The following is a 14562-nucleotide window of genomic DNA, read 5'->3' as shown; positions in this document are numbered from 1 at the left end:
CATATTTGTATATCTATCTTCTAATATTCTATCATAATTATTGTGATGGCTCTCTACCGTGTTATAATAGTTATATTGGACTCTATTATATCTATCATAGTCCTACTATGTTATAATACTATGATCACTTTATATTATATCAATATTGTAATATACTATGTTAAAACTATTGCAATGCACTTTGTTGTGTCAAAGCATATGTTAATCATGTTTGAACCATATTTGAATCATGTGCTTACCTAGCTCCATCAATATTTGAATCAAATTCTAACATTGTTTGCACCCCTAAGCCCTTATTCAAATAAGTTTGCAATTGAAATAAAATTTCAAGCACATTTCTACAATAAAATAAATAACGAATATGTATTATCACATATGCCTTTTTATGTATTTAATAAGTAACTGGATGATCATACTGGGTGAACTCGTGTCTCGTTAACCTTTATAATGAAAACTTGATCGAGGGTCATTAACCACCAACTTAGTAACATAGTCAGATGGAAGCCGTCTCCCAAAGGAAAGCCAATGACTCACAACTCACCCCCAAGCTAGAAGCACCCACCAAAGCCCCTTGCCGCCACCTAGGGAGAAGTGCCATAAATGAGAATCACTCATCCAAGATATAGGGAAAGACATTCTCAAGAACGCTCTAGCTCATCTCATCACACTCAACTGACCATAAAGTCCACCACCCCCACAATTTGAATAGACTTGCTTCCCATAAGAAATTGGAGACTATCAAAAAGGTTTCTAATAACTTCAGAAGACTTGTCAGTCACATTATTATCAACTCAACCCTCATCACCATACTCTCTCAAGTTCACTTGTCTGTCGGCAATTGACATAAGGGAACTCGCTACGAGATATATGGATCAAAAGTTATAGACACAATCAATCACTGGGTCAATCAGAGCATTGTACATGTTTAGATAAAATCCATACCAGGGCCAATTTCATGTTGTATTTTTTCTTTTTCTTTTGATATACCGTTTTTTATAGCCCTCCAATCCTTATAAATAAAAAGCGCAGAATAACATCTTGGAATTTTTGACAATTTGTAAAAAGACACTTAAGCAAGTAAAACACTTTCCACATAACTTTCCTCCTCTTCCCATTCTCACCATGGGTTCACCACGATCTTATTATTAATCTGTTCTTTTTGGGGAACAGGATGAGCTATATTCTGGCCAACATTTATGTGGCTTCAAATAAGTTTTTGTGCTCTACATATACTTCTTTCCATTCTATTGCCCTTCAGCTCAGAGCCCTATATTAGTCTCTAATTACATAATAACCTGTTGTTTTATGTTCTCCAACTTCTCTCATTCATAATCAATAAAAAACTTCACATAAATTTGAAGAAATACTTTGGAATTCGTGCTATGTTATATGTTATATTTGTAATATAATACACAATTGTCGTTGATAACCTAACTAGAGAAGATAGATACTGAAATGGAAGATAGAAATTTTCAAGCAGCAATTAACCAAAATTATAGTTTTTGCAAGGTCTTATGCATATAGATACCATCTAAAAACTTGTTCAATTTTGCAACAGATATGCTTAATGTGAAATATAACATTACTAAGCAACATACAAAGCTATAAAAAAAAAAAAAAATGATTATGGTTTCGTTTCGAACAACTTTTTAGAAAGCAGCAAAAAATGAAAAAAAAAATTCTATATGATTACTAATTGTATATCAATTCTTATTTTGAAAATAAGAAAAAAAAAATTGAACAAAAATCATTAGTACAAAGTCATCATATTCTCATAATATTCCCAAGTCAAGAACTGCAAATCTTCCAACAAACATAATAAAAGAAACTAACTAGAACATAAACGTCTTACATATCAAAAGAAAGAAAAAAAAAGCTAATAAACAGTTGAAAAAATGATATTTTCTGCAATCAAGAGACAATCAAAGCCTGCTAAATTTCTTCCTACAGTGGTTAATTGAATTGCTTAATGTAGAAATATATATATATAGTACAGGCTGTTCATTCATTTGTGTGAAACTAAAATATAAAACTGGGGGAATAGACAAAAAAATTCAGTCCCCTCTCAGTAGTAAAGCCTCAATTATTTTATCGACTAATGTACAACACTTGAATATCAACTATTTTGTGATACAATGATTCTGTAATGTAAATATAATGAGAATTCAAAAATAATAGGTTGACAAAAATGAGGAGAAGGTAGTAACATCCACCCAACTGGGGAAAAGGCTCTTCAATTTCCTTGTGTCGTCAAATAGATGCTGGTCAAGTACCGCTACATCAACCCTCAATGGTTCAGAAGTATTAGCCTGGAAAATGCAACCACTTGGATAAAAAAAATCGCAAGAGAAAACAAATTGAATAAGCATGCAAGTACATTAAGTTCTTAAAACAAGAGAAATTAACCATATGACAAGGAATATTTTGTATTTGAAACTTTAATTTTCTTTTAGGATAACATCAGATGCAAGTTATCAAGTCCAAAAGTGAAATCAATGAATAAACACCACCATCAAGAGGGGAAATTATTATGTGCGGACACCGAACGTAGTTCACCGTCCGGAGACCAATCAGAATGCGCCACGTCAGCAGTACCGAGCGCGTTACCGAGCTGCGGTACAGAGCGGGGGTGACGTGACGCATTCTGGTTGGTCTTTGGATGGCGTTTGGCATCCGCATAGAATAATTTCTCCATCAAGAGGCCTACCTTTTGATCTTACGACTAAAGGGATGTATTCATGTAGGTAAGTCGAGTCGGCTCAATCTTTTCTCATTTATTAGGTTATGGAGTTGCTTTATCAACTCACAAGCTCAAGAAGTGATCCCTCAACTCACCGGAAACCTTACACATATTGATGTCCTTCCAATAAAATAAAAATTTCTATGCTTCAATAGTTCTATTAGAATTTTATCTAAAAATTTTAAAATTTATATTGAAGAGGTGAGTGGAAGAGATCGTAGTGAAGTCCAATACTTCATTACTATCAATCACCTACCCTTAGAACCATCTCCTGCAGTCAAGAACAGCCATGATTACTGTTCTAGCAGCTGCTACGATCAGACATCAGCATTTTTCGTGCTGCTGGGAGGTTGGCCAGCAGGGTATTAAAATTCAGGACACCTCTAGAACATTGGCCTAAAGGTCTAGAGATTAAAGGAAGGTTTCTTTATTGGTTGAAAGGATCCGCACAGAAGTTTTGAGGCAACAACTCTTCAGGTATTTGGTGAAGGCCAAGAAGCATCCCTACCTCAAGTTCTCAGTTTTCCTTATTCCTTAATAATACAATTTTTGATTTCAGAAGTTATCTACCTCTTTCTCCTAGAATTATTGCAGATCTCAAGGTGATCAACACCTTGCAAATCTTCTATGTAACAAGGCAATGACGAATCAGACTGTGACAAACATTGCTGTCAAATGTGGAACTTCAGATTAAATAAAGCTGTGAAGACTGGTTCTATCTTACCGAAGTAGTTTTACTCGTAATAGAGAAATGGACACATACTAATAGTAGCCAGTTAGTTACCTTAATAGATAACTTTCAAGCTTTTGTAACAAGTATTCCTATACTTTGAACTCACATGATGATTTTCATAGTTCTCAATTTCCTTGAAAAAGAAGCATAAAAATGTCACGGTGCTTCATTGCTCTGATAATAATCTGGTCTTCCTAATTGTGGTAGTTGTGCAATGACCACTAACTACAAGGACAAGGGCAGATCTCAATACTAGCACTCTTTTTAAGAAATTAATTACTTGCCCTATCTTAAGGTAAATCTCGGTATAGAAGTAGTTGTGCAATGACCTAAGCATTTTCAATTATCATAGGTTCATTTAAATGATCAAAATTGAGTTCATATCTTTTTTATTAGTTATGAAGATGCTTACAATAAATATTCAAAATAATGTGCCTTGGTGTATAATTTTGTAGATAATATAATTCTAATCATAAGATATCCATCATAAATGGGCAAATCTTTTCATATGAGGGTGGAGTAATTGGAAACCCAAGTAAGATAAATCATTAAGAATAAGGTATAGAAGGATGCTAGAACTAGTAGGAATTGTTTAGTATAAATGGATGAAGTCTTCTATGGAGAAAATTGAAGGATAATAGGTTTTTCCCTATTTTTAACCTTAGCGAACAAAATCATTGTTAATAACAAACGAGTAAGAAAATAATTGGGAGTCAGTCGAATGGCTGGACGAAGAGAACAAAGGCAGGGGTGCTTGAATATTTCTACGGTAAAATAGAGAGGAGGCCAAAATCCGAAAAGGTTGTTAGGATTTGCAGCTGCATGGGAAGGGCACCACTGGCTTTCAAAGGACCTAGGTCTTCGAAATGAAAACAAAAAGGCATTGTGTGTGTGCTGATAGGTTTGGAGAAGTTTTGGGAGACCAGGAATCAATGTTCATTTAATCAAAGCTTGATATTATATTATAAAATTGAAGTCTATTTATGAAGATCAAATAAACATCAAGAAACTAATTCAAATTCAAAAAAATCTAAAAGATAGAAACTACCTTTTGAAAGCAACACTCTAAAGATGGGAACTACCTTTCAGAGGCTAACACAGTAGTAAAGTTGATTTACCACTGCTTGTGTGGTCAACTATAAACTTGAATAATATTATGCTTTATGAATGGCGGATGATAATAACATATTTTTTGCAGGATAAAAGTTAGAATAAGTTCTGCTTGAATGCTTCCAAAATGCAAGTGCAGTCATTAGATAATATTTCTAAAGACTATAATGCTGAATTAAGCTTCTTGATAATAGACAATTAGCAAGTAAATAATTTGAGCATGGGCTCAAACTTTTGGTTGAGCTCAGGCAGTCAAACAAGCTTGAGCAATCCAAGCATGAGCTTAGTGACTCTTAAGTGAGTAGAGCTCGATCTCAAATCTTGAGCTTGACTCAAACCTGAGCTCAAGGTGAAAGAGTCAAATCAAGCTTGTGTAAGCTATGGTTCGAGGTCGGCTTAATAAGATTAAAGCCCTTGTCGGATAACTCCACAAAAGGAAAAAAAAAAAAATTAATTCAGCAAAAATTTCAAATGATAGAATAATATGCCAAATTTCTATTAATTGAAAGTCATGCTTGAATAATAAGACTCTTATGTGAGTAGAGCTCAATCTCAAATTTTGAGCTTGACTCAAAGCTGAGCTCAAGGTGAAAAAGTCAAGTCAAGTTTGAGTAAGCCATGGTTCAAGGTCAACTTAACAAGATTACAACCCCACAAAATTTAAAAAAAAAAAAGAATTTTATTTTATTTAGCAAAAATTTCAAATGATAGAATAATATGCCAAATATTTTATTAATTGAAAGAGTGGCGGAAGGTTAGTTACAAATAAGTGGGCAAAAGATGAGTTACAAATCTATTTCTATGTAGGATGTGAGTGAATTTTTAATTAAAGAAGATCATACATAGGACTAGAACTTGTGTCCTCCATCTAAAGAACTATTAGAAATGGAGCCTAATTTCTCTCACAAACCAACTCAAAATCAAATAAAATCTCTTAAGGTTTTCAACAAGATTTGAAGGAGGTACTTGCAATTGATCTTATTCAAATACGAGTAAAAAATGGCTGCCAAAATATAGATCAAATACACTGATGAGGACATCAAAGTTCAACGGCTACGATCTTGAGTTATTTTTATGTACTGGTTTATTTCATATTATTGTTTTTCCCTTTATACCCTTATGGGTGGTCATGTAGTATTGTAGCCCGAAGGGCATTTTAGTCTTTTATTTCTTTTCTTTTCATGAGGCCTATTTATAGGCTAGTTGTTATGTATTTTGGGTTAATGAAGATTTGAATGAAAAAAATTTTGTGTTTCTACTTCTTCTTGCATGAGGGCTTGAGAAGGGAGAGAGCTTAAGGGGAGCAAATCGCAAGGCCCACCAGTCGTTGGAAGAGTCCGCGGCTCGTGGTTAGGTTTTCTATCTTCTCCTTCGTATTCACCTCCATCGTCCTTCTCCTCCACCACAAGAAAATCTCTTCCCAACCCTAGTTGCCGCTGCCCCTTGGAAGCCCGCCGCCGGCCACTCCCACGGCCCCGGCCGGCCACCTTGCCGGCGACCTTCCCCACCCGTCCAATCCCTCCTTCCGCAAGTTTCAAATTTGAAATTTGAATTTCAAAATTCAAATTCTTTCCTAATTGGGATTTCCAATTTAGGAAAGTTTTCATGACGAATTCCTTTCCTCTTGGATTTCCTTCTCTCTTCCTCTTACATGCCGCCGGCCCCTTAGTGGGAATTAATCCCATTAATTGCTACTTAACTCCCCTTCCCCCAAATTTGAAATCAAATTGATTTCAAATTAATTTCCCACCCTTTCTATTCAAAATCCTGAAATTAATTTCAGGTTTTGAGTTTTAAAACTCCCTCCCTCCTCTAATGAAACCGCCGGCCCCATATATGGCTCCCATCCATTAAACCCCCATTCAATGCATTAATTCCTATTATTTGAATTTTAAAATTCAAATCAATCCCCTTCTAATTAATCAAATCTGAGATTAGAAATTTCAGATTTGATTAAATTCCTAACATCCCACTAAACCTATTTTCTTCCCAAACCCAAGCCCCTCCTCCCATCCACCTCCCTCCCGTAGCTCTCAGAAGGTTGCTGTCCAGAATTCCTGCACCTCTCCAAGCCTCTCACGTCAACAAGACCCTCTCGAACTGCTGTTTCAAGAGGAACAACCTGCTGTCCATCCATTCCAGCAAGGGGTGATCAGCCGTACTGCTGCCATGAGCCCTCTAATTGCTGCCCAGAAGGTTTTCATCAGCAAAAACTGCTGTCCTACTGCTCAGGAATTCCCCAGCTGTTGTCCCAACTCTCCAAACAAGATCCAGACTGCTGTCCAGAGAAGATTCAACCAAAGAAAGTGATTATCCAATTTGGGAGATCTTTCCAAGTGCTATCACAAAGCTCCAAGACCAAAATTTGGGTGAACTCTTCCCCTTATTTCTTTTTTTCTCCTAGTCATTCTCAGTTGTGGAACTAATTAATTCAGTGAGTTCATCATCATCCTCCCCGCTAAAGCTTAGTATCTTAAGAAATGAGAGAGGGACTTGCCTTCATAGTGACTATTTTCATTGTTAGTTTAGGGATTTATCGTTGAACACCTCCCATGTATGAAACATTAGATTAACTTGATGGTTTTCTGATCTCCACTTTTACGCGTGTGATTCGGTCTAAGCTTTTATTTTACCGCTCTTTGGTTTTACTTAGTCGTTTGAAATCACTTTAAAGATTTTAATTATTGTGCTCTAAATATTAAGCGTGCAAACTCCTTAATTTACTCATCCTTGCATGTACGTTTCACATCATACACACTCAAGCTACTTCATGCTTACCACCTCTGGAAGCTCTCCAAGGAGATGAAACCACGGCTGCAAGGTACCTCTCAGCATCTTTTTGTGCAAGAGCAGTTAAGTAACTCTTCACAGAGATGTTGAAGTAGATTTTCCTGTGAAGAGCAGTTGGGTTCCCAGCGAGAATAGACCAATTGGAGCAAGATACTGATAGTATGAAGGATGGTTATGGATCTGCGAGTTAGGTGATCATTTACACGTTTTTAAGGCTAGCAGTGGCAGTTAGTGTCACGGCAGGTATCGATGATTTTTCCCTTTCCTCAAAAGTACAAAAAATGTTGACAAGAAATCTGGCAATGGCAAAAAGCTTCCTTCAAGAAAATGCAGGTGGAGAGTATTGACGATGCCAGTGGCAAGAGAGCTAGTGGAGTCTCGAAGCACATCTCTCTGGTAGCTAGCAAGTTGGCCTTAGATTGAAGGTGGATGCTGGTAGATAAGAAAACTGGCTTCTAAAGTATCTAGAGGAAGAAAATTGGGAGGAGTATATTTGTAAATAGTTTGAATGTGGCTAACATCGCTAAAGATAAAAAAAAAGGTGTGTGTATATATATATATATTCAAGGTTTTCTCCACCATTTGGTTTTTTAAGGGGAAAAAGGTTTTTTATTATTTGGAGTTGGCAATGAAAAGAGAAAAAGAGAGGGCTAGAAGTATAAAAAAGAAGAGAAAAAAAAAAGAGAGCGAAAGAGATTCAAATCTATGTTTTGAGACAAGATATAAAATATTTGAGCAAGCTTTTATATCTGTGTCAGTAAATGTAGTTTGAGCTCTTGCATCTATTACATCTTCTTATCTACTTCTATGTTTTTCATATTCTATAATTTTTATTGGACTAGTGAACATTAATCTTTCTATGTGATAAGTTCAAGCCACACAAATTTTCGTGTTCATTTCGTTTTGATTGTAGGTTGTATTTACTTGAAAAATCCAAAATTTACAAATACGTGAGATGAAAATTACTCCTAAAAATTATACCCCAATTTTTGCGCCTCCCAAAAATCATCAGAACTATTTTTATAAAATTCTAAATTTTGTTTTGATCATTTTGATATATAGATGTATAAAGATATAGGTATATTAGCATTTAATAATTAATTTATAAATTAAATTAATAGACCTGTAGTTTTTAATAATAGTATTCACCAACTAATCTACCATAGCAAAATTGAAAATTTCCAAACTTTCATGCCATGCAAGAGTAATCAATGGTGGGGATAACCAATAGGATAGTTTGACTATATAATTAACAATTATATTGCTAATAACTTAAGCTTATATCTATTCTATTCATCCTTATCCCTTATCCCTTATCCATCCCATACATAGCTAAAGGCAGGATCAAGCTTATAAGGACAGCTCGAGTGGTTAAAATTAAAAATAAGAAGGAAAATAGGGCAAGAAGAAGAGAAAAAGAATAGAAGAAGAGAGGAGGAGGATAAAAAAAGAAAGAACATGAATAGGAAAATTCGAGATTTTAGGTGAGTCTTATTTTCATTTTTCCTTTTGCAAATTGAGATAGATTTCAACGCCGAGGCATAAGAAATTAAAAAAAATTAATATCGAAAAAGATTCCATAATTCAGATAAGATACTCAATCTCTAATATAGGGAGCAATTTACTAACTTTTATAATCCCATCGACTTGCTATTGTCATATAAATAAACATTTCCTTATACTGAGTATGACAAGATGATATTAACAAGTTTAATGCATTTTTATAGAATCGCCTATTTAAATGAATTCAAGGTATTTTTATCTGATTCAATTCATCAGATTATTTATAGAATATAATATTGAACTTTACATGTCATGTCTATCGTTGACATATGTTAAATATATTAATTGATTAAAAGCGAATATCAATTCTAAGCAATTTTAAATGATGATGATAATAATGATGTTAAATTGAAATAAACAAATAAAAGGTCATGTCATGTGAGATGGGTTGGCAAACTATGATGATCTGCATAAGGAGAGACAAATTTTGTTGATATGAGTATTTATAAGAAGAAAGAGAGTTCCTAACTCTCGATAATAGAAAGTTGATATTATAAGGTTCAACTTTGAGATTGAGGAGGGTATTGATAATTGCCACGTTGAATTGTCCAAATTTTGTCATTGATCTTTTTGAGGTTGAAAGGCCCATTGCCAACTAATGATAAAAATGTCAAAAGCCTACACACATTGCATCATATTTCTAATTAATTAATAAATAATAATAAAAATGAAAATAAAAGTAGTAGAAATTTTACACAAGTAATTGTTATTTAGAGCGTGGTTTATGATTTAAAACTTGACAGATGCACATCATTTTCTTAGAGATACTTATTTTTTACTTGAAGCTTTTATTTATTTAAGTATCAAAGCAAAATTTCTTTCGCGTTATCATTGTGCTAAGCTAATTATAGCGATTATTAGTTATGCTTATCCTCCTGAGCATTTAGCTCATCAAATATTACGATGACTATTTCTCAGAAAAGAGAAAGGAGCAGGTGAGACCATAAGCAGGTGATCCAATTTATCCTGTACCTCAGGACTCTAGATAGATGTTCAGTTAGGAGGATGTAATATTAAAAAGAATGCATATGATGTAAATTAAGATTTCGAAACTGATAAATTTCTTATGAAATTATAAGAACTACTCTAATTTATTTTGAAATTTTAAATTTTGCATGCTTCCCTATCAATGATTAGGAAGAATCTATTAAAGGATAATATATATTTTTATGATGATCTAGGTAGATTAATTTTCTACTCCCTTGATTTTGATTTAAGCTAGAAGTCATGAGAGATGTTGATGGAAAATTTATCTAACTAGATTGTTTGCCTCTATTATGTCTCATAGTTTACTATAAAGGAGTTAAAATGGAGAGCAAAGTTTGAATTGTAAATTATAAAGAAAAAATAATTGAATTTAGAAATGAGGCTAGAAATGAGATTAATTTGGATATAATTCATGTAGAGCTATAGGGTGATCTCATTGGGGTAGGTGATTTAGTCAAGTTTAGAAGTGACATGTACCTAACAAGATCATCTTATAATAAATTGCATTAAATTAATAAATTTATATTTACAGATAAATATGCTTGAAAAAATATTAGAAAGAATGATCAATTTTCCCGACCAACCATAGAAATTCAAAATGCAGTGGAGGATGCTTCAAATAGAAGTGGAGTTCCGAATAGAATAAATGGGAGACCAAACCCAAAGAGCTACAGAATATTGTGAATCTGATTTTTCAAGTGGTTAACAAAATGACATCTACTAAAAAATCTTCCCCTAGCAATGGGTCGAGATATAATGTGGCAAAGAAGTATACTAGCATTTAAGGAGCAAGTGATCAAATAGTTGCTGAAGGATAGTTGTTGAAAATTGAAAAATACATGCGGAAATTTGAAAAAAATTTACACAATATGATTTGCCCTGACAATAGAAGAGTGATACATGCAACATTTATGCCAAAGAAAAAAGCTGAGAGAGAGTTGCAAGAGCAACACTATGAGATATTGGGATGATGTTTTTATCGATGATTAATTGAGATGATTTTGTGAAGGTATTTGAAGATTGATTTATTTCACCATTAGCTAGACTGACATAAAAAATAAAAATTTCAACTTGACTCAGGGTTCTAAGACAATTTGCAGTATGAGGCAGTATTTATATCTTTATATATATATGCTCCTCATTGTATTAATGCTCAAGAAGAAAAGCACCACAAATTTTAAGAGGCTTAGAGGTAAAATAAGATTAGCTTGGGCGTCTTTTGATATCAATGAATTTTTTAAATTTTATTGGAAAGAGCTAAAATATTTGAAATGAGTTGAATTATTCAGGTCTCGGAACAATTTTAATGGAAAGAGCCAAATCGACTTCAAAGTAAATAAATGTGAAATAGAGAGTAGATGTTTTTAGCAAAAAAAGAAGTATTAAAAGATGTGCTACAAATAAAAGAAGACTTAAAAATAGAAAATTACAAATTGACACACTTTACTTTCTTTGAGATCTTATTGTCTTTGATGGCTTTATATTTGTAATTTTAGGCTCAATCAATTCCTCTTCTGGATTTCATCTCTTGTGTATCAAATATCACTCTATCTTTTATCATATTTCAATTATAGAAGAATTTCCGATTGGAGGAATTACCAAGATTGTTACTGAAAAGGAAGTTGAGTTCGTAATTAAACTACAGTCAGGAACATCAACTATATGATCTTCTTATATAATGAATTCCAAAGAATAACAAGAATTGAAAATATCAATTATAGAAATTGACGAATAAGATTCATTAGACCTAATAATTTGCCTCAAAGTGCACCAATACTTTTTATTAAGAAAAAAAGATGAATCTATGAGAATGTTTATCGATTACAAAGAACTAAATAAGGTGACAATAAATAACAAATGCCCATTGCTAAAGATTGATGATATGTTTGATCAATTGGAAGGTGTTACTGTATTTTTTTAGAATTGATTTGACATCAAAATATCAAGTCCAAGTTAAAGAATCATATATCACAAAAATAGCTTCTAAAATCAGATATAATCATTATGAGTTTTAGTGATGCCATTTGGGTTAATGAATACTTCTGAAATTTTTATAGATTTTTATGGGTAGGACTAAAAAGTCTCATCTGGAGGAGTTGGGGGAACAAATTGGCCCCTCAAAATAGTTGGGGACTATTTTGGTCCCTCACAAAGAGTTGAGAAATTATTTTGGTCCAGTTATCTTTTAAGAAAATATTATTAATAATAAAAGAAGAGATTGATTGTGTCTTCTCCTATGACTCTGTTTTATAATTAACAAATTTACTTTGGAAAATTATTTTTAGGAATAAAAGGAGAAATAGATTTTGATCTTCTCTTATGATTATATTTCCTAATTTTAGAAAAAGAATTATTCCCTTTCCTATATTTTAGAAAAGAATTAAGCTAGTTAGTTATTTTCTTTATTAGATATATTTTTAGTATATATATGTAGATGCAAGAACGACTTTTAACAAGAAGAATAATGAATTAAGAATTCCTTTATGGTATTAGAGCTAGTTCTTTGAACCCTAATCCCTTTAGGCCCCCTCTCTCTAGTAGATTCTTTCTGGCTATCTCTTCTATGAGTGCCGTTTTCTATTTTACCTGTAGGTCTTCTGCCATGGAAGCGTTGAGTGGGAATGTACTTATTGTTGAAGAATTGGAAAAGCTTTCATCTTGATAAGATTCAGCCAGTGTAGGGTAGCTTTTTGGCTCAGTTTTGGATAGTGATACTATTTACTATCTCTTCATTGTTGTTAATAATTACAGAACGACGGTGCCATGATTTTTAGTCACAGAATATAAACTAAGCCATCTCTTCACACAGAATTATGGTTGATGGATTTCCTTGCTGTTGCAGCAAGAAAATTGAATTTCTATTACTGATAAGTGTATTCAGTCAAAGCAGATTATCAGAACGGACGCCCCAGTATTATTTGCATGTATGTATGTTCATTTCTAAACAAACCAAACATTCTGGTAAATGTTTCAAGCCAATTCTCTCTGGCCGATTCTCTTTGGTCAGTGTTCGTCCCTACCTTCTTCTTCTATATTTCCAACAATCTTATTCGCTCTTCTCCCACATCTTCTTCGCAATATGAAATGGCCTCATCATAAACATCCGACATCACGACACCAAAATCAAGAAGCAATTCAGAAATTTCAAACCTTGGTGGTAGTGATTCTTCTCCTATTCTCATCACATGACACAAATTAAATGACCATAATTATTTGCAATGGTCACAATCTGTGTTGCTGTTCATTTATGGTAAGGGAAATGATGAGTATCTCATGAGTGCAACAACCATGTCAGAGACTACAAATCCGAATTTCAAAAGGTGGAAGATTGAAAATGGTATGATCATATCATGACTTATTAATTTCATGAGCAATGACATAGGTGAAAATTTCTTGCTTTTTGGGACTGCAAATGAAATATGTGATGCAACCAAAGAGACTTACTCCAGCTCTAAAAATACTTCAGAGTTGTTTCAAGTTGAATCATTATTTCATGACTTCCGCCAAAAAAAGAAGTTTGTTACTTAGTATTCCAACACACTCACACTGTATTGACAACAACTTGACTTATTCGAAACTCACACATGAACATGCCCAAAAGACGCAATAATGTACAAGCAAATTATGGAACAAAAAAGGCAGTTCAATTTTTTCTTAAGACTAAGGCTTCGTTTGGTTCTTCCTCTCCTTTTATAAAAGATAGTTTCAGAAACAATGATTAAGGAAATAGAGTTTTCTAACAGAGAAGCAAATATAAAAAAGCTTTTCAAAATAATAAAAAAATGAAGTTCCCTAAAAATCATTTCTATAAAAGAATCCCATCCAAACAACGAAAAAAATAATTTCTCCGTTTCTAAATAGAAAAGGAAAAAAAAAACGCCGAAACAAACAAGACCTAAACATGGAGTTGGATGATGTTCGAGGTCAAATCATGGGCACTAAACCACTACCCAATATTGTGGAGGCTTTCTCAGAGCTTAAACGTGAAGAAAATAGGAAGAAAGTGACGATGGGATATAATGAACAACCCGCATCAACATTGGATGCATTTTCCCTTGCAGTCCAATCATCTAAAAGTAATGGTGTAGATTGTTAGAAATGGAGAAGGCCTTAGCATGATTACTATAAGAAATGATGTCATTATAAGGAGATTTACTGGAAGCTCTGTGGTAACCAATTGATTGGAAAACCAAGTCAAAGTATGATAGAGACAACAAAATACATGTGGCTTAAAGCTTTGAGAGTACTTTTACTTCCAAGCATAGCCTATTTAACAAAAAGCATATGGAATTTCCGCAACAATTCTTAGTCAAGTTGGCATTTATTGATGATCATACAAGGATAACTTGGGTTTCCTTATGAAAGAAAAGTCCGAGGTCGGTCAAAATTTTCAAACCTTCAATCTGATGATTTAAAATCAATTCAACTCTAGAACTCTAGAATTCAAGTCAAGTCAGACAATGCTAAAGAATACTTCACTAGTAGTCTCAATACCTGCCTTATGAACCATAGGATTATCCACATAAGTTATAGTGTTGACACTCATCAACAAAATGGGATGGCTGAACGCAAGAATAAACATCTCTTAGAGGTTGCCCGATTTCTTACATTTTCCCCTAATGTTCCTTTTTTTTTTTTT

General features: G+C 33.5%; 1 protein-coding gene across 1 annotated transcript in view; it reads right to left on the bottom strand.

Moving 5' to 3' along the window:
• Nucleotides 1–1927: 1927 nt before the first annotated feature.
• The window catches only part of LOC110104855 (endoplasmic reticulum metallopeptidase 1), a 37275-nt gene continuing 24640 nt past the window's right edge, over nt 1928–14562 (bottom strand). The window contains exon 14 of the mRNA XM_020834126.2: nt 1928–2309. Coding sequence (XP_020689785.2) covers nt 2166–2309 — 144 coding nt within the window. The 3' untranslated portion in view covers nt 1928–2165. The remainder of the gene's footprint in view (nt 2310–14562) is intronic.

Source organism: Dendrobium catenatum, unplaced genomic scaffold (assembly GCF_001605985.2).
Source record: "Dendrobium catenatum unplaced genomic scaffold, ASM160598v2 fragScaff_scaffold_621, whole genome shotgun sequence".
Taxonomy (NCBI): Eukaryota; Viridiplantae; Streptophyta; class Magnoliopsida; order Asparagales; family Orchidaceae; genus Dendrobium; species Dendrobium catenatum.
Note: the sequence above shows the minus strand (reverse complement) of the source record. Positions and strands in the feature narration are given on the sequence as shown.